The sequence below is a fragment of the Panthera pardus genome, unplaced genomic scaffold (assembly GCF_024362965.1).
Source record: "Panthera pardus isolate Hobbes unplaced genomic scaffold, ASM2436296v1 HiC_scaffold_19, whole genome shotgun sequence".
NCBI lineage: Eukaryota > Metazoa > Chordata > Mammalia > Carnivora > Felidae > Panthera > Panthera pardus.
This window is the reverse complement of record NW_026526754.1, coordinates 6,923,370-6,943,426: the sequence shown is the minus strand read 5'-3', so window position 1 is coordinate 6,943,426 and position 20,057 is coordinate 6,923,370. Positions and strand designations below refer to the sequence as shown.

Sequence of the window (20,057 nt, the reverse complement as noted above, 5' to 3'; positions counted from 1 at the left end):
GTGATAGGTAGCAAAGTCCACACAGGATCTGCAACCCTCCATCTTTAGGACTGACCTACTCCCTCAGGAGCTGCCTACGGAGAGGATCTACCTTATAGTCCCCCGTTAGTTCTGTCACCTGGGCCCTTACTTCCTTCAGGCTCTGCCAATCCTCGACCCTGTGCCCTACTCAGGTGCCCCTCCCTGTGGTTCTTTGACCTCCAGATGGCCTCCTCTTTTGTCCCCTAGACTTGTGGTACACCCCAGAGAGCATGTAGGGCATGTAGGGGACAGTTGTCACACGGGTGGGGAGAACCCTGGCATTTGGGGTTGTCAGGGGTGCTAGAAGTCCTACAGGACAGTTTCGCATAACAAAGGATTATCTGAGACCTGCCCTACCTTCCAACATCTCACCTGGATATTCAAACAGGTGAAGAATCTGTTTATCTTCATCTAAGCCTGCAACATTGTTCCTTTTTTAAAATTCTTTTTTTAGGGGCACCTGAATACCTCAGTCGGCTAAGTGTCTGACTTTGGCTCAGGTCACGATCTCACGGTTCCTGGGTTCGAGCCCTGTGTCAGGCTTTGTGCTGACAGCTCAGAGCCTGGAGACTGCTTCGCATTCTAGGTATCCTTTGTCCTCTGCCCCTCCCCCACCCACACCCTGTCTCTCTCACACACTCTCTCTCAAAAATAAAGAAACATTAAAAAATATTTTTTAATTCTTTTTTTAAACTGAAGTATAGTTGATTTACAATGTTTCATTTGTGCAACATGGTGAACAAATCTGTACATTCCGTTATGCTCACCACAAGCTTAGAACCATCTATCATCATAGTACACTATTACAATACCATTGACTATATTCCCTATGCTCTGTGTTTTATCCCTGTGACTTATTCATTCCATGCAGCTTTGTTCCATTTTATTTGGAAACACAGAGTAATGCTTGCACAGTTTTAATATATAGTGAATTATTGTACTTTATGTTGCCTGGAATTTTACCACTTATGCCTAATTTGAGCATTGTTCCACTCATAATCTTAAGAGACAAAATGTCACCTCCTATGAGTTAAAATATGATGACTTAGGGGCACCTGGGTGGCTCAGTTGGTTGAGTGTCTGACTTTGGCTCAGGTCATGATCTTGCGGTTCATGAGTTTGAGCCCCACATCAGACTTTGTGGTGACAGAGCCGGGCCTGCTTTGGATTCTGTCTCCCTCTCTCTCTGCCCCTCCCCTGCTCACTCTCTCTCTCTCTCTCAAAAATAAATAAACATTAAAACATTTTAGAATGTGATGACTTATAAAATATTGTACAATGAATACACAAATTTTTCAAATTCAGTGAGTAGATGGGATATTTTCATGTCTGTTCTAAAAAATAGAGGAGTTCACTGTCTGGGAAAATCATATCCTGAAGGCAGCAATACTCATGTCCCTCGGGCTGGAATGAATTTGTAGTTGCCATGTTCTCAGGCTTCTGAATATAGGTACAAGCCTCAGAAGACCTCATCACAACCTTGTGAGCTAGCATTTATGTTCTGAAACACCTATTACTTTATTGAAAATTATGCTTTTTGTGTATATAAACATGTATTATAAAGGGCTGTCCTTTATATTACAACTAAGGCATTAAAGTAATTTTTTGGAATCAAGTGTGTAGATAAATTGTATTTTCTTTGATTTTCACTGAAGGCTCATAGTAGGAGGTAGTGCATTTATTATTATAAAAAGTAGGCTCTGGAAAAAAAAAAAGTAGGCTCTGAGAATCTTGCAGACATAATATGAGCCAAAAATCCAGAAACTAAAGAGGTTTCTGGAATGAATGATTTCATTTATTTGAAGTTCAAAACCAGACAAATGTAATTTATGCTATTAGGAGTCAGGATGGTGAGTACTTTTGGGAGGTAGGAACTTGATGAAGATGTAAGGGTGGGGGGGTGGGGTGCTGGAGATGTGCTATTGCTGACCTAAGTGCTGGTTCCATAGGTGTGTTCAGACTGTGAAAGTTCATCAAGCATATGTACTTCTCTGTATATATGTTGTGCTTCAATTAAAACAAAAACAAAAAGTCACATCACCAGTAATGAGACAAATCAGCATCATCTACCTAAGAACAACGTGGGATCCTTTCTTGTGATATTCCTATGAAAACCAAATAACCCGAGTCTCCTCATGAAGAAACACCCGACAAACCCAGCTGAGGGACATCCTACTACTAACTGGCCTGTACCCTCTGATCATACCAATGTTGTGAAAGACAAAGACAGAGGAACTGACCAAAGAAAAGGACACTAAATGGACTGGACAACTGAATGCAAGATATGATCTGGGATTTTTTGTTGTTATTGTTACAAAAGACATTATTGGGACAATTAGCACAGTATGAATAAGGTACGTTGATTGGATAATAGTAACATAACAATATTGGGGCGCCTGGGTGGCTCAGTCAGTTACACATCTGACTTCAGCTCGGATCACGATCTCAGGGTTCGTGGTTTCGAGCCCCGTGTCAGGCACTGTCAGCCTGCTTTGGATTCTGTGTCTCTCTGCCCCTCCCCACCTTGCGCTCTGTCTCTCTCTCTCTCAAAAATAAATAAACATTAAACAATTTTTTCCAAAATTTTTTTAAAAATTAAAAAAAATGATAACATAATAATGTTAATTTCCTGCTTTTGATTCTTATACTGTGGTTATATAAGAGAATGTCCTCATTTTTAGGAAAGCCACTGGAAAAAAAAATGTATACATATGGAGAGAGAGAGGGAGAGAGAGAAAGCAAATGTGATAAAATGTGGAGTCCAGTACCAGTCTATAGTATATTCACTGTATTATTTTTTAAACTTTTCTTAAGTCTGAAATTATGCTAAAGCAAAAAGGTTTTGGGGTGGGGGTTCTGAGTCTGCTAGTGGAAACCCTAAACATTGGCTATTCCTGTTCCCATGGCAGCAACCCCAGTTTTCCCGGGTGTCAGTGTGAAAAGGGGCAGAAAAAGAAAATTCCGAAGCCTGACATTTCCTGACATGGCTAAGTCCTGTGTGCCACGGGCACTGAGGGTCCATCTCTAGAGGCCTCAGCTTTACAGCAAGGGCTTAGTAAATTTGGCTGAGGTTGATCAAGCTCTTGCCTGCAGCCACACACCTGGCTTGCTTTCCTCAGCATGACCTCTGACCTCAGGGAGCCCTGGGATTGAGGGAGGCGCCCCCCACGGCTGTAGAGCTGGCTGCTGCTGCCCTGATCTGAGCCCCCGGGAGTGGCTGGAGCCACCACTGGCACCAGCTAAAGCAGCCAGATTGGCGCAGAGTCCTCCACCCCCAACCTGGGGTCATGGGGCCCATGTGATCAGCTCTGCACCTAGTAGACCTGAGCTGCACAGGAGTGAGGAGCTCCCCTCCAGGTCCCTTTGCCTGCCCCCAGAAACCACAGGCTTCCAGATTTAGTGCTGGGGCCGGGGCTTCAAAGGCTTGGCTGCCCCCAAAATACCTTTTCAGCTCACCTGCCTCTGCCTCAAATTATACCATTAGAGCTCTGCCCTCCTAGGAGAGAAATCATTTCCAAGCACTGACTTCTAAAGTGCAGTTTGCAAAAAAAAAGTGCAAACTATGACCCTTTGTCCTATGGGTTATAGTTCACGGAATTGGGTATGTGAAACACATGGAATTACTTATTTTCTATAAATCATTTCAATCCAGCTCTGAGCCCCCATTACATCGGGCTGGCTGGAAATTCAGCCCAGGTATTCTCCTGTCACACTGATGGGCAAAGGTCTGGGGGTCTTGGGAGATTCTTCCAGTCATCTGTCCCTGCCGGTTTGGGCCCAGCATCACGCCCCTTGCAATTTAGGGGGCACATGGGGTGACCCACATCCTGGGATCCAGAGCTGTCTGCCCCCCACCTTGGCCATGACTTGGCTCTACTTCTGGGAAATCTGCTTTCTCTCCTCCCTCAAGTCCTCCCACTGACACATTTTACAGATGGGGAACTGAGGTGGAGAGAAGAGGTCACACGGAAGACTGAAAAGGAGGTGATAAGATCATTCCCCCATAAGGTGTTACTGCCTCCCAAGGGAGGCATTTCATCAGGGGACCATGTCAACTGAGCACTGAAGCTCAACTGGCAAGATTTCAGACTCCGCAACAGGTAAGCACAGAGTTATTCTGTGTGGGGACCTTTCTGCTAAGTAAGGCTCTCCTGATGAGCACTGGACCAGGAGTCATAAATCCTTGCTCTCCCACCAACTTACTTAGGCGGATTCTGTTCCTTCTTTGGGCCTCAGTTGTTCTATCTGTATAGGGAGATCAGAACAGGAATTCTTTTGGTGTGGATACTCTGGGATTCCCTGGGCAGCTTACTGATCCTTACCATGGCTTCCTCTGATTGAAAAAGTCATACCTTCTAAACTCTACTCCTGAACACTCAGGAACAGTAGCAGTGGCAGCAAGGACCCAGTTCCCAGTTCCCCAGGGAGGCCTGGGTAGCTGGAGAGATAGGACTGTGTGCCCTCAGGAGATACCCATGCCCAGAGCAACCAAGGACTTGTCACTCACAGCAGGACTTGAGAGAAGAGGAGGAGGAGGAGGAGCTCGTTCCTGAAAACCTGAGGGATCCCTGGGAGCCCAGGTCACCCTGGAGCCTCTGTGTCCCTATGCCTTTCCTGCAGTGCCTATCCCGAGAGAGTAACTCATTGGGTCTAAAGGGTCACCTGCTCACCCTCCCACGCTTCTGCAGATGAAAACATTTGAGTTGCAACTGGAGGGATTTAGATTAGACTCACAGATGGCCAAGCCAAGAACGACCAGGGTCCAGGAATGAGTCCCTTCTGCAGGGCCAAGGAGGGCAGCTGGAGGAGGTAATGAATTGTACCTGTCAGAATTTGCATTTGAGCCTGTGTTGGAAGGTGGATTCAGGCCAAATGATGCCTAGTGCTTTCTGAGCCTCAGAGAGAATCCTCTTCCTCCAATCCAGGAGGCCCTCAGCTCCTGCTCTAGACCTCCAGTAGCTCCTCATGGCACCCGGATATAAAGGTAAACTTCTCCCTGGCATTTGAGGCCTTCAGAGCCTGGGGAGCCCTGTGTCTCCAGCCACACATCCCCTCTTTGTTGATACCTGCTGGGTGATAGCCAGGCCTTCTTCTCTCTGTCTGGTAAATGTTCACTGCTGCTGAGGCTTCTGTGCCTCTGCCGTGATGCCAACTACTTTGGCTTTGGACCCCTCTTCCAGGAAGCCCTCTCAAGCTAACCAAGTCTCCTCGACCAAGCCAGGACTCTTCCCAGAGACACTACCACCTTCCCCTACTCTTGACGGTCTTTTGTAGTCAGTTCCTTGCTGAAGGTCTTGGCCTTTCCCTCAGAGGAACAGCGAAGGTCCTGCAGGGTGACCTGGGGCAGGGCCAGCCAGGCTGGAGGTTTCCTGGAGGTGGAAGGCCCCAATAGAGGGAGCCAATTTGGCATCAAATGTTCTGAAACTGCCCTTGTGGAGGACACAGGCTCAGAGCAGATCTGACTCATTCCGGCCACCACCTTGCCTGGCCACAGGCCCTGCCAGAGGGCCTGTTTGGATACCGTGCTAGCAGATGGCCCTGCAGAGGGAAACATCTGTTTTCGGCTAGGCTATCCAATATGGTAGCCACTGGCCACATGTGCTCTTAGGCACTTGAAATGTAGCTACTCTGAATCAAGATATGCTATGAGTGTAAAATACACACTGGATTTCAAAAACTTAGCACAAAAAATAATGTAAAATATCTCATTAATTTTTTTATATGGATGACATGTTGAAATGATAATATACTTCGGACATAATTAAGTTAAATAAGATATATTGTTCAAATTAAATACACTTGTTTCTTTTTACCTTTTAAAACAGAGCTACTAGAAAATTTTAAATTACATATGTGGCTCACATTATATCATGTCTGTTTTATAGAGGAGGACACAAACTTTTGAGGGCTTGAGTGACGTATGGTGCAAAGGCCGGTGCATCTGCCCTAAGTTTGTGAGCAGAAAAGCCTCCAAAAGGGATGCATTCCCCAGCCCCTGCCTCTGGCTGCAGGCCAGATACCATCCGTGCTCACAGAATCACATTCTCCCTTCCCCTCAGAGTCTTGACCAACCAGCAGTTCATTTTGCCCTTGAGGGTGAGATCAGAGTTGATGTTGTGACACATGGACATGGGGGGACACATGCCCAAGGTATCCAGGATGGGCAGATACTGTTATCTCACCTTCCTTCCATCCTTAGGTCAGCTCTGGCTGCAGCCAAGGCCTACATCCTGCTCCAGGCCCCCTTAGCTTGGACATGAGTCCAAGGGGACATGAGCCCCCACCCCCACCAGACATCAGCTCTGACAACAATGCTGTCAGCTTACCTTGCAGCCTTCACCTCAGACCCGTTTCTGTCCATATCCCCAACCTTTGCTCAGACCACAGATCACTGTCCCCACAGATGAGCCCTTGGGCAGATAGTGTCCCCAGCCAGCCCTATGGGGACCTCTCAGACCCCTGCAGCAATAGCAGCTCTAGAGGTAACTGGGATTGGGAGCAGGGTTTCTGCAGACAGAGCTCCAGGGGGCTGGGTCTTTACAGCCACCCCATCTCCCGAGGCCCGGAGAAGGGAGACCCAGGGCCTGCATCCTCCAGCTTTGGAGGGAAGTCTATGCCCCTAGCCTGGGCACAAAGTCTATGCTGTGGCCACTGGCGTGGGCTACCCTGGATACCAGGGAGGGCTGTCTGGGAACCTGGGAGCGAGCAGAGCCTATCTTGTCTTGAGTGCTCTGAATGTGCCCTGCATCAGCTTCAGGAGGCAATCTTGTCCTGGGTGAGGATTCAGGACACAGTCCTGGGTCCCTTGAGGCCAGGTTTGCTGGAGGCATTTGGGATCCAGCTGGGGCATCCCATTTGGATGTAAAAGGGTCAAATCTTGGGCTGTGATCATAAGGAGGCCACTTTTGATTTTAAAATAGTTTTAAATTAAAAAACAAATTAAGGGGAAAGATTTAAGGAGTGAGGATTCTTGGTAGCCTTGGGATAATTACTATAAAGCCAGCTCCCATATCTCAAGTCCTCTTTGGTGCCAGGCCTGTCTTGCCACCATGCCCGCGAGGGGCTGGCCGAGGTCCCTGGCATTGCCAGCAGTGTCAGTCCTGTTGTTTCAACTCCACGTGGCTGCCACCGTGCCCATCCCTCCCTCCCATGGGTGGGCCCAGTTGCTGTGGCACAGAGCAGGAGAGTTGTGGGACAGATTCAGGTTCAAATCCCACTCTGCCACTTGCCTAGTTAACCCTCCCCCAGGCACATCATCACTGTCCGTAAAACGGGGGGTGAAGACAGTTCTTGTATCCTAGGGAGAGAGTCAGTCATCTGCCCCTGGCCCTTGGCCTGTCTTAAGAGGAAGCTTTACTAGCTTTAATTTTCTTTTTTTCTTAATGTTTTATTTATTTTTAGAGACAGAGAGCAGGGGAGGGGGAGAGAGAGAGGGAGACAGAGGATCCCAAGTAGGCTCTACGCTGACATACTGCCAGGCTGACAGTGAGGCTCGAACTCACCAGCCGTGAGATCATGGCCTGAGCCAAAGTCAGATGCTCAACCCACTGAGCCACCAGGCACCCCACTAGCATTGCTTTTCTGCTGCTGCCTGCCCCCAAGCTGAGCAAACACCGTCCTCCAGACACCACCCTTCTTAACGTCTCTGGAAACCTAGAGGGAGAAAATGGTCCTTAGATCGGGCCAGGGGTGCCTGCAAGGGCAAAGCTGTGCCTGGCCTCCCATCAAAGGGCTCTGTCCCTTCTGTTCTTCAACTTCAACCCAGTCTGGAGACAGATTTGTCCTGAGCGTGGGAGTGAGAAGGGTCAACAGAACAAGCCTCTCCCTTCCCTGCATCCCTGGCTGGAAGCTAAAAGTCTAAGACCCAGTTTCTTCCTCTCCTTGTGGCCTCACCCAAAGTCCAGAAGTACCTCATAACCCAGGAGGGCCCTTCTGGTAATAGTGACAATGACAGGAGCTGTGGTGAAGTGAGCAGACAGATGTGTCACCAGCCTCTCCAAACTCAGCAGCTCAGCCTTCTTCCCAAGGTTGTTCATAAGGGTCCTCAGCTGTCTCTCCAAAGGCCCCGAACCAGTGCCCCCTCAGCAGTATATCTCTCTGCTTCCTGTTTGCTGTCCTCCCTCACTCCTCAGCCTCCAGGCTGCCTGCTGCCTTCCCTGCCCATCTGTCTGGGTTGCAGTGATGACTGGGTCTCTAAATCCACCTGGGCACTTTCCTTAGGGAGCCCTCCAGATTTGGGCTGGACTAGGGTGAGGCGAGGAAGCCGTTAGGGTACAAATTTCAGAAGATGCCCACTCTCGGGGGCATCTTATAAATGCAGGATTGAACCTGAGGGTGCATGCCTCTTTAACTTTGCTCCCTAGCCTCATCCTCGCCCCAGCCCTGCCTCAGACTCCTCAGCAGTCCCCAGCATGCCCCTTTCCCCTAGATGTGTTGGGCCCTACTCTGTGACTTTTCTCCTACCTCTCAGCAGCTCCTCCTCAGGGGTTCGTGCTGTTCCTCCTCTGGCCATCCTGGGCCCCCTCCCCTCCAGCACCTTAGGACATTTCAAAGCAGCCTGACTCTCTACCTCTCTCCTGGCTAACACCCCAACATCCCACCAGTTCCTAGCATTCCTCAGCTAGGGCCCTGTGAATCCTATGTCCACCCGGGTCAGCTCCTGCCCAGGCTCCCCAGCCCATGTGGAGGTCCTGCCCTTGGACCCCCTCTTCCTCTCTGATAGCCAAACCCTGTCTTTGTGCTTCACGTCCTAAACTTGTCTCATCCAGCCCCACCGCTCCCCACCTCTGCCACCCCGTCTCCTCTTTCCTGGCTACTGGCCACCACCTTCTCCCTGCTGCTACTTCTGCCTGCTCATCTACACTCTTCAGGGATCTTCCCCCTTTGCCCTTCTGGCTCTTCCCAGCCTATATCCAAGACTCTTTATGACTTCCATTAGCCTTGGGAGGGGCCCAGGCTCTCCCCCAGGCCTCCAGCCCCCCTGGTCCTTTTCACTTTTACACTCTGGGCTCTCTTTCATCTTTGAGTTTGCACACCTACTCTCCCCTTGGCTTCCAACTTACTGATCCTTTATATCTGCCTTGGAATACTGGCTGGAATTTAATTTCTTCACCAGATGAGGTACCCCCCCCCTTTTCTGGGCCCTCTATATAACCCTTGCCTGCTCATACTGATGTCCCTCCCCACATACTGTGCTTGACTTATCACCATCAATTCCTCCCAATGTCTACAACAGTACTTGACATAGCACAGGTACTCAGTGGGTATTTGTTGCAGGAATAAATGAGTTTATTAATCATTGCATGGATGGATTGTCATGTAGGTGGCTTTGGTGGCTGGGAGGGGATGAGGGAAGAAACTACCTAAGCCATAGCCAGTGTCTGCCCATGGCAGCAGGTGGCTGGAGGGAAAAGGCCATGTCATCTCCAGCAGGCTGGGTGCTGATTTTAATGGCCCGGCAGTGAGGTTCGTGCATGGCGGAGGCCTGCAGAAGAGGTAACGCCGAGAGGGCAGCTCTGCCCACCTCTAATTATTGCTTGAGTCTTTCTGGCAATGTCAGCTGCCTGCCCCAGGGAGCTCGGTCTCGTCCATCACAGTGTGAGCTCAGGGTGGGGCTGCTGTCACTGCCAGTGGGGAAGACGGGAGGAGATTCCCAGGGACCTTTGGGTCTTGGAGAGCAGAGGCAGCCTCAGGCTTGGACCATGCTCAGCTCCTGTCCTTCCTGTCCCCAGCCGAAGGGTGTCCCTTGACTTGAGGGTCCCATTAAGAATCCTCCAGGGTGGCCAAGGAGCAAGCCAGCTGAATGGGAGGGGGGTCCACAGCACCCCCCAGGCAGGGAGCCTCAGATGGTTTGGTGTCTGCTGACGTGGAAGCCCTTGGGAAAATGGTGCTCTAGTGGCCAGCTGGGCAGGTAGGCGGCTCAGGCCTGGAAAGAGGCCTTGACCACACGGCCCTTCAGTGGCTGTGGCGGCCGGAAGTTGTTTACCATGTGAATCCTCTCATCATCCTCTGAGGTGAAAAGCAGGCTCCGGAACTTCTCCATCTTGAGAAGACAGAAGAGATACTCAGGGCAGAGCAGGGGTGCTGTCGTTCTCTTTGATCCCTGACACCTCATCTGACATACCTTGCCAGCCAGCTCTACCCCTCTCTCCTCTTGCTACCCACTCGTTCTCTTCCTTTGGGATCCTGATGTCAGTTACCCACAAAAGGGCCTCTGAACCTGGACCCTGCTCCACCCGGCTCTAGTTCCAACTCCACGTAGCTAAGACTTGTCAACAAATGCAGGATTCAGATTCTAACACAGCAAGGGTGGTCCCAGGATGCAGGGGTCTCCCCTCTCAGCCTGTGGTGAGGTCCTAATGACTAATAATCAAGCGAACTCCCAAACAAGAATCTAAATGTTTATTAGCAAAAGATGGGAGACTTGATGGTGGGACTATAAGCTGTAGCTTGCTGGTTGAGAGTGCCCCAGCCCTCCGCTTGGTACTCTGGGAGAACTCACCTGCCTCTCAGAGATGCTGATAGGTTCCCGGAGCACGATCCAGGTGACACTCTCGCTCAGCGGGGGCGTTGTCAGGGAGCCCGGGTAGGTCCAGTAGTGCCGGCTGGCAGGCAGGAGGCACTTGGGGTTGAAGCAGCTGAACTGGGCCTTGGTTCCCTGGGGCAGAGCAGGCAAACCCAGGAATCAGCATAGACCCGCCGCCGGGACCAGACCAGCATCCTCCCCACTCTTTCCTGTCGGCAAGATTTAGTCTTCTCCTTGGCCCAATGATGCAAATTGTGGGCATAGGTCTGTGATACCAGATGCCACCCCCACCCTGGACCCGGCCCTGTCCACCTGTTTGCTGGTATGTAAAAGCTGTGGCACCTAGGGCTCTCTGGGCACCATGTTCTCTCTCTGCCTTTTCCTTCAACGACCCTTAGCGGAGCTGGCTGTAGGATGCCCACTAACACAACAAGCCATCTTATCAATCCTATACCAACCAGGTTGTCACCTGGGCACTGAGCGAGGCCACTGACTCCAATGAAGAGGAGTCATTTGCAGGGCACTGCAGCTGCTAACCTGTACTCTTCATCTCAGCGAGAGTTTGCGGTCAGGCTGCAGTGGATGGGCCCACTCTGTGCTCCAGCCTCTTCCTCCCACCAGGCTGCTCTGGGTCAAGACCATGGACCCCTGGTCTCACCTTAAACCGAACCATGTAGAGCGCGTCTGTCAGACGGTTCATGCTGGGGTGCTCATCCCCTGTCTGTCAGGGAAACGGTAGTGTGAGCCCAGCACCCAGCATGTCTGGAAACTAGGGGCAATGCCGGCCTCCCCGTGCCCCTCTTGGCCCCGATAACCACCCCTTACCTCCAAGAAGACACCGACCACAGCCAGGCCATCGGGCGCTGAGGCTGCCTCCCCAAAGGTGCTATACTTCTTGGCGTTCCAGTGAACGAGGTGCAGCTATAGGGGCAACAACAGGCCAGGCCAGGCCAGTGCTTAGCGCCTCCGAGGGGCCGTGGGAGCTCAAAGCCGGGCTTCCCTCTGCAAGAGGGGTAGGAAGCCCCCAGGGGCCACAGATAACATCCACACTGCTCTGGGCCCAACCCTTTCCTGAGCCCCAGGTGACCCAAAGAGAAATCTGGCTCAGGCCCTGCCCTGGGTGAACTGTGAAATAGATAATGGCCATCCATGCGAGAAGATGGTGCCTGCAGCTGAGTCCAAAGAATAAGTAAGGGGTTATCAGACAGAACCCTGGGGAAAGATACCCCAGGTAGAGAGAACAGCATAGGCAAAAAGGCTGGGAGGTTTGAGAGAGCCAAGTGTGGACAGGAGATTCTTCACATGCTGGTCAATGTGGGGGGAGGTCAGGAAAAGATGAGGCCAGATAAAGCCACTTTCTGCAGGGCCTTGAACACCAGGCTCAGTCCTTGAAGGGTTGTCAGCAGGGTGTGGTAGGACTGGACTTATCCTTCAGAAAACTGCTTCTCGAGTCACAGACCAGGGGGCAGAGTTCTGGTGGAATACCCTGTGCTAGGGGTGGTCTCTCCCAAACCTCTGGCTGTTCCTCCTCACCCTCTCTCGACCCCCACACCAGGCGCGTGACCATCCTGGCCTTCTCCAAATAATAAAGGGAGGGCTCAGGTAGAGGGCCTTTACCTCGCTGGGGAACGACTTGCCATCCACCGTGTGCTCTGAGCCCACACTGTGTTTCTTGCCCCAGTGGAAATGGAACTGTTTGAGTCGGTATGGCCCGTCCAAGGGCCCCCCAGTCACCACTGCAAGAAGAAGTGTAGTAATTTATGTGAGAGAGTCCACACGGCCCGGCAGCTGGTAGTGCCAGGACCAGGCCAGTGCCCAGGAGAGGGATAAAGTTTTCACTCGGAAAATTTGTTGGGCTAAGTGGGCTCGGGTCAGTCTTCACCCAGTGCCGTGGGCCCTTTGCGGGGCCAGGGCAGGAATCCAGGCAGCCTGCAGGTGGAAGAGGAGTCCGGTAGTGACAGAGTGCACCACTCCACTTTGCCACCCTCCCCGTTTCTGCCCACTTTTGCACGGAAGCTGGGCCCTTGTCTCCCAAGCCCCCGTTATCGCTAACAATAGGCCTTTCATGTCTGGATCCCCTGGACCCTGGACCCAGGGTTAGATTAGGGGGATTCTTTTGTTTAATCCTTCTAGAAGCCTTATAGAAGTCATAAGAGACAGAACCTTGTGTTTTCTCTATCTTACATTGGAGGAAAATGAGGCACAGAGAGGGCAAGGCATTTTGTCAAGATCATTCAGCAAGGCACTAAGTTAGGATATAAGCCTGTATCTCCTTCATAAGTCCAGAGCCCAATCCCCTAATAATCAGGCCACACTGTCTCCCTAGAACCTTCAGCCTTCCCAGGACCTGGTGTTGTCCAAAGGCCAGCTCCTGACGGTTCCCACTCTAATGGCCGGGCCCGGGCCATTCCCTGTGGTCTCTTTGGAGGTCCCTACTTGTGCTGGCTTTGTGACTTTCTCACCCTGATACCTGGTGAGCTAGAGCCAGGCACAAGGCCTCCTGGGACTGATTGAATTTCCAGGTGAAAGGGACCAGGCAGTCGAGGGAGCCCCAGGAGGCTTGAATGTGAGTCGCTGGATCAGGTGACTGCCCCAGGCTCAGAGTTCTACTAGGCCCCTCCAGGATGGGTGACCAGGGCAGGGCCTTGTCCCCTGGGGGCCCCGTGAGGAGGAGGATGACTGAACAGTCCAAAGGCCATTCTTTGCTACCTTGCCCTATCTGAGAAGCAGGGCCTGTCCATAAGCATTGCCGGCTGGTGGACAAAAGAAGTCTGGGGCGGGAGGTGGGGGTATGGCCGTGGCAGGGGCCCAATCAGGCTGCTCCATCCGGGAGAGGCAGGAGCAGCAGGGTCTGATATGACCTGTGGGGGCCCACCCCTCTGAGCATGCCCCACCTGGGATGCTGCAGTGTGGCCTCTCGGGGAGTAAACCCCTTGAGCTTGGCTCCCTTCTCCTCCTCTCCCTGTCCTAACTACAGAACACACTACTGTTCACTGTGCACTCACCATGTGTTCAGCACTCTGCTGGCATCAACCCCCATAGTGTCCTTGAGAGGAACACATTGTTATCCCTTATTGGACAGATGTATGACTGAGACTTGGAAAAGCAGGTGTCCTCCCCAAAGTCACACAGCTGGTGAGTGGCAGAGCCCCAAATGTCTCACTCCCAAGCCTACTCTCTTTCTGCTGGTTCCCTGTCCCCTCAGGCTTGGGTATTCTGGTAGGGAGGGAGCTCCATCCAGGCTTGAAAGTAAGCCGCTGGATCACTGGTCCAGAGGCATGCCCCCTTGGCTCCCTTTCTCCCTTCCCAACAACAGTGGCCTTCACGAAGCTACAGATGTCTGAATTGAACCCTTAATGCCCTCTGCAAGCTGTTAGGAGGTACAGTCATATGAAAACTGCTCCATCACAAACTGTCATTTAGGGTCATCAAGAGCCCCAAAGCTCTGGGTGAGACGCTTTTCTAAAAATTCAGTTCCAGGAAATGTCTTTCTTCTGAGAATCCGCTGGATTTCCTCCCCTCTACAAGAACTATAGCTGACCCTCTTTCCCTTTTTTCCTAACCTACCAGGGAACTCAGGGCTAAGCAACTAAGATCACTCCTCTGTGGTTTCCTTCCGCTTCTCTGCTTTTTGATTTTTTACTTGAAACTTAATTTCCTTTGTGTGCTTTCATTGTATGCAGGATGAGAGGTGGAGACGGAGAGGCAGAGTACCAGTTACTCCCTTACACAAAAAACTCTAGCAGGTTCCCTCCTTGCCCCACTCTACCTTTCACAGGCCTGTTTATAAGGATAAAATCTCTTCACTGAGGAGCACTCCTGAGGCCTCCACCTAGGAATTGATTAGGAAAGAACCTGGACTCTCATCCCAGGGTAAAGAGATGCCATACGTTCCCGCTGGCCGCTCTCTGGTGCAGGCTGGTTGGAATCTTGAGCTCGTGGGTGAGTTGGAGAGAAGACCTTTGGAGTTGGACCAGGCTTGTTTGGAACTCCCCACCAATGGGGCAAACTCCCCATTGAGTCTCTATTTGCCCGTTTTAGAGGTGGGTTCTTGAGAGAATAAAAGAACTGCCTAAGACCTTAGCAAAGGGCCTGGCACACAGAACACATTAGCTCCTTTCTGTCTCTGCTGGGCTTGGCCAGATCACACAAGGAGGAGGGTTTGGCCTTAGGCCACACAGCAGGTGACTCACAGGGCCCAGAGTGAAAACAAACCTGACCTAAAGCAGTAAATGGAAGAGAAGGAAGGGAATTCACATTTCTTGAGCATTTGCTATATGCCAGCACTACAAACATCACTTCCGTTTTTCATTTTTCCTCCCTATGACCCTAGAGAGGAAAAGAGCATCCTGTTTTGTGCATAAGTTGACTGAGGCTCAGCCTAAGCCTTCAGAGCTGGTGAGAGGTGGAGCCTTCCTTCCCTGCCACAGCACGCCAGCCTTCCTGAGCCTGTCCAACACAGGGTGAGGAGCCCAGGGGGAGGGGGCCAGCCTCCGCCAAGGGCCACTCACCAGTTCGGTCGTCGCTGTCATTGAAGTCCACTTGGACAGAGTGGCCATTGTTGGTGATGCTGAGGGATATGCAGGCCTCGTAGGAAAGCTCCAGTGGCTTCAGGCTGGGCGAGTACACAGCCTGGCTGGACACGATGTTGATTGGTGACTGGCGGTCTCCCTGGGCAATGGGATACAGCTTGTGCCACTGTGAGGGGCCTGCAGATGGGGAGAGGGCAAGGACTCAGGCTAGCCTGGATCTCTGGGCCATGGGCTGAGGACACCTGTGGGGGACGGTCTCCCTGGTATCCCTTCAGAGGTTAGCCCCTGCTTTGGAGCTCTTGTCCCAGCTCTGCCACTTCCCCTCTCCGCCTCCATTTCCTTGTCTGCAAAATGGCCTTACTAAAACTCATCTCCCAGAGCTGATAAGAGGCCCCGTGAGGTAATTTATGGAAGGGAGCCAATATAGTCACAAGCCAAGGGGCGGTTCTAGGCAGTGACTCCTCCCCAATTCCCAATAGTGCTCACAGAGGGCCCCAGGCATCTGAAGTCCCTGACCTGACCGTAACACGTATCTGGCCTCTTCCTGCACCTTGAGCATGTTCGTGTTGGTGTTTGTGAAAATAATAACATAAGCTAACATCGACCTAGCCTTGGCTCTGAGACATGTGTTCGTTCCTCACAATCACATTGTGAAGCAGATACCAGCATGATCCCCATTTCATAGATGAAAGAACTGAGGGCAATTCACCCACACTTCGCACACACACTTCGGTACCGATATAAACACACAGCACGTGCATGTCTGGCACGTGCCTACAGACTATAGAGATTTTCATGGGTACATACGTGTATGCACAGTGACCTGGGTTCATCGGGCCCAGAGTGGCCAGGGCCAGCAACATACGTGTGTATAAACACACACAGCGCTGCCACCTACACCTGACACACGCATGTACACCGTCACACACAAACACTCCCTGTTGCAAACCCAGGTCTGCAATAAAAGACTACAGCAAAATACGTGCTCGTGCAAGCACATACACATACACCTGCGTGCACACCCACGAGCGCCCACCACCTGCCTCCCAGAGGCTCCATCTGCAGCCTAGAGGCTCGGCATCTCCCTGGGGAACATCCTGAGATGCAACCTATTTTTAGAGCTATTGCCGGCTGGTGCTTCTCCCCGTTTTTGGCTTCTTAAGTTTTCCTGAGAAAACAGCAGCAGGTGCCGACAGAGCTGTGTCCCCAATGGATGAGTCAGAATCGTGGCCCAGACCCACTGGGTTATTTTTGAAGTCCTGTGAGCATGCCGCATGCCGGCACCTCTATTCTCTGTCCTTCCCTCTTTCATTGCCCCTAACCTGAATGACCCAGGTCTGGCTGGGTGAGGGGCAGTGGCCTGAGGGTGGTAGGCCCATGGGGCAGGCCCTATAGGATACTGGGTGCTCAGAGCTGGTGGGCAAGACTAGCAGATGGATACAGTCAGGGGACTCTGACTCTGGAGGAAACACCCAGAAACTGTCTCAGAGCGGGTGCTGGAAGGAAGATGATCTATGGGTTCTGTCAACCTGCCCCTTCTCTGCCTCTCTCTCCCACTTTGCTGGTCTCTGTTGCCTTTTTCTGAATGTCTCTAGCTTTGGCATGCCCAGCTCTGGGGGTCTCCCCTCCAAAATATGCTCTTGTGTCCCTGGATCCCAGAGGGAGCCAGACACACAACAGCCCCTCCCTAACTCCTTCTGACCCACTGCAACCTCCCAACCCCCTCCCAACCTCCTCCCAATTAGCCCAGGACCCCCATCCTCCCACAAAGAGTGACTGTCTCTCTCCAGAGAGGGAAGGCGAGGAGTGTTCCTGTCACCAGCACCTTCATTTCTCCCCACATCACCTGCCCTGCCTAGCATTTTCTCCTGGCAGGGTAGGTTTTGAGTCCTCGCTGTTCACCAGAGGGAAAGGGGGAAACACTTACCCCACACCCCTATACCCACTTGGTAAGAAATAGCCCGAAGGGTAACTGACCTGTCCCAGACTCACATTCAAGCCATCTGGCTCTCCCTCTGCCTCTTTTCCCTTCCTCTGCATCCTAAGGAAACTGAGGCAGGATCGGGTGCTATTTTCCCAATCAAACCAGGAGGCTCGTGTGGGCCACGGGCTCCCACGCTTCACACCAGGACGTGCTCAGACACTCTGCTCGATGTAGACACCTAGACACACGCGCGCGCCCACAAATGCCCCCTTCCCGCACGTACCTGCCAGCAGGAGAGCCCGGACACTTCCCCGGGGAAACTCTCCCGGGGACATCGCGCCCTTGTCCAGCAGAGCCCGGCTCCCGGGAGGTCCCCGCACACACGCCGTGCGCGCTCCCCGCCATAGACACCCGCGCACAGCGCTCCGCCCGGACCGCCCCCAGCTGCCCAGGGCCACCTCCGCCCCCTGTGCCTGCGGCGGGTGAGTGAGTGTTGGGGCCCAGGTCCGGGCGAGCACAGCAGTCAAGGGCTGCGCGGAGGAGGCGGCAGGACGCGCGCTCAGCCAGGGGGTGGCTAGCTGGCGGCGGGGCAGGCCGGGTCGCAGCGCGGACTTTGGGCCAGGAGTGGGGGAGCCAGAGCTTGCGCCGGGCGGGTGGGCTGGATTCGGGGGGCTGGGCCAGAGGGGGGTCCCGGTTCCTCCCTGACGGTGGGGGGCTTGAAGTCCGGGAAATCCGGCTGGGCTCGTGGGTTAGATCCAGCGGGTCGGGGCTGGCCAGGGTCTGCGCCTACCGTCGTTCTGGCCGTAGCCCCAGCCGTGGTGGCCGGTCATGCCGCTGTCGTCCCCGCAGCCGTGCACCTGCCTGCTCCTTCCTCTCAGTTCCGGCTGCGGCTCCAGCCCCGCTCGCTACCGCCGAGCAGCCTCTTAAAGCTGCGGCGCGCAGGAGGAGCAGTTCCCGGGGGACCCGCCCCCCCAACCCCCGGCAGGGCGAAAGAGGCCGGCGGTGCCCCGCCCCCGCCCGCCCGCCGGCTGGCCAGTTGAACCCGAGAGTTGAGTCGAGATGGGGGAGGTCAGGGGACGTAAACCTCTCTCCCTACTCCCCATCCCCCCTCCCTGGCTGGACGACTCTCCCTTTTCACGTGTACGGGCTCCGGACTGTCCTGTGCTGAGGACTGCCCAGGTTTCCCCACATCCCACCCCATCCCTGGGCTTGTCCCTGAGCCGTAAATCCAATTCCCAGGGACCTGGACTCTGGGCCCTGAGTCCTCTGGGATTAGAAAGTCCCCTCTAATATGCAAAGTGCCTTGACCATCAAGTCACCAGAAGTGGAGCTTCCCCTGTTTGCCAGACACTAGGGCAGGCGCCAGGCCAAGCTTTCTGTCATCTACCTCTCGTATCTACCCTACGACATTGAGTGGTACTTCCATGAGCCCTCTTTCACAGAGAGAGGGCTGAGGCCTAGAGAGGTAAAATGACCTGCACAGCGTGCAAGGGATTCACTCCCAGTTTGTCTCACTCCAGACTTTGCTCTTTACCACTTCCCTTTGGTGCTGGGGCAGGGGTCCTGTGGTTATGGGGGATCTAGGAGCTTTGGGTAGGAGAGGGGACAGGACTGGCAATCCAAACCCCTGGCCCTGGTGGAACCAGAGCCTCAAAGGGAGAATGGGAAGGAAGTAGCATCAACCCGCCGGCAAGAGGACAGTCAAGAGCTGGCTCCCTCATAGAACCAAGACGAGGTTCCCACCCTCTTATTCTCTCCATTGCTTCCTCCTTCCCTCCAGGACTCTTTGCCTGTCCCTCTACAACCTGCTATTTGTCCTTCCTCTCCTTGCCTCCTCATGACCTTTGGCACACCAACTGGGAGCTCAGGCCCTCCACCCTGCACTCAATCTCACTGCCTGCCTTGGCCCAACATTTTCCCGCCCACAAGCCTTGATCCTTGCTGTGCCCTCCTCTGTCTTCCACCCACTGGCTTCAGGCGGCCCAATCTGATTCATCCTAGGATGTGGCCTTGTGCCAAGGATAGGTCTTGTCTCTGACTAGGCCTCAGCAGGCAGTTTTGGGAAGACACACAGATGGGTGGATGGAAGGACAGACCAATGATCCCACCCAGGGTCCTGTACCCAACAGGAGGTGAAGGGCCATTTGACCTTGACCAGAGGAGACTATTTCAGGCCCTGCTCTTGGCTGACCTTGGGAAGGAGTCTGCCATCTTGTCTGCTGGCTCCCCTGCATCTCTGTGGCTATCTCAGTTTCCCTCTTCTAGGCCCTGAACCTCAGTTCCACAAGCTAGAGTTGCAGAGATTAATTGATAACTCCTTGGCTGGGCCAACGTCAGTCACTGACTTCCCAGCCTGCCTAGCTACCTTTCTCTGACCCAGGAGCTGGAAGGGGTTTTTGCTACAAATATGGCCATCAGGCAGCGGCAGGGGACTTGTGATAGAGATTCAGGGGATGGGGCCCCCAAGGGCAGCGTGTGACAGAGAATACAACACTGTCAAGGCTCCAGGTCTAAGCCAGAACTGTCATCCTCAGACCAAGAAGACATGCTTGCTCCATCCCAGAGGAGGCAGCCACCCTTCTCCTGGGGGAGTCACAACACTCTCAGGGCCTGGGGAGGAGGCCCAAATATATCTACTTTATTGATCTGCTTCTCCTTTAGAGTGACCCAGGCCTTTTCCATAGTTATTTATAGTATTAAAAAAATAAAGTTGGAATTATTCATACAGCTTGCATCCAATCACAGCAACCGTAGGTGGATTTTTGTCCCGTTTTACAGATGAGGAAAGGAAGGCTTAGAGAAGTTGAGTTAGGGAAGAGTTAGGGAACACAGTGACAGAGCAAAGATAAAAATCCAGAGCTGTTGAGTCCCTTATTCAACACGTCTAAAAGCACAGAGAGGGGGAGGAAATGGATTTTAAATTTGATTGTCATTTGCATATATGCAAGACTTTCTCTGGAAGGACTTAAGAAAGCTTGGGAGAGTGCCTCCAGGAAGGAGACTGGGAGACAGGGAGGGTGGGGGAGGGTGCTGAATGGGGGTAGGAGGGACACTA

At 52.7% G+C, this 20,057-nt stretch overlaps 2 protein-coding genes across 3 annotated transcripts in view; one reads left to right on the top strand and one right to left on the bottom strand.

Moving 5' to 3' along the window:
• Positions 1-9,287: 9,287 nt before the first annotated feature.
• On the bottom strand, positions 9,288-17,951 carry CA7 (carbonic anhydrase 7). 2 transcript variants are annotated; one of them, XM_019455704.2, is made up of 7 exons: positions 17,793-17,951; positions 15,058-15,255; positions 12,164-12,282; positions 11,372-11,467; positions 11,205-11,267; positions 10,523-10,678; positions 9,288-10,063 (listed from the first exon to the last, which is right to left on the bottom strand). In XM_019455704.2, the coding sequence occupies exons 1-7, from the start codon at positions 17,830-17,832 to the stop codon at positions 9,941-9,943; spliced, it is 795 nt and encodes a 264-aa protein (XP_019311249.1). In that variant the 5' UTR covers positions 17,833-17,951; the 3' UTR covers positions 9,288-9,940. The 2 variants fall into 2 exon arrangements, with proteins under 2 accessions (XP_019311249.1, XP_019311247.1); XM_019455702.2 differs by lacking the exon at positions 17,793-17,951 and adding an exon at positions 17,286-17,393.
• Positions 17,359-20,057, top strand: part of NAE1 (NEDD8 activating enzyme E1 subunit 1) — a 32,218-nt gene continuing 29,519 nt past the window's right edge. Inside the window, exon 1 of the mRNA XM_019455697.2 lies at positions 17,359-17,484. The gene's annotated coding sequence lies outside the window, so the exon portion shown is untranslated. The remainder of the gene's footprint in view (positions 17,485-20,057) is intronic.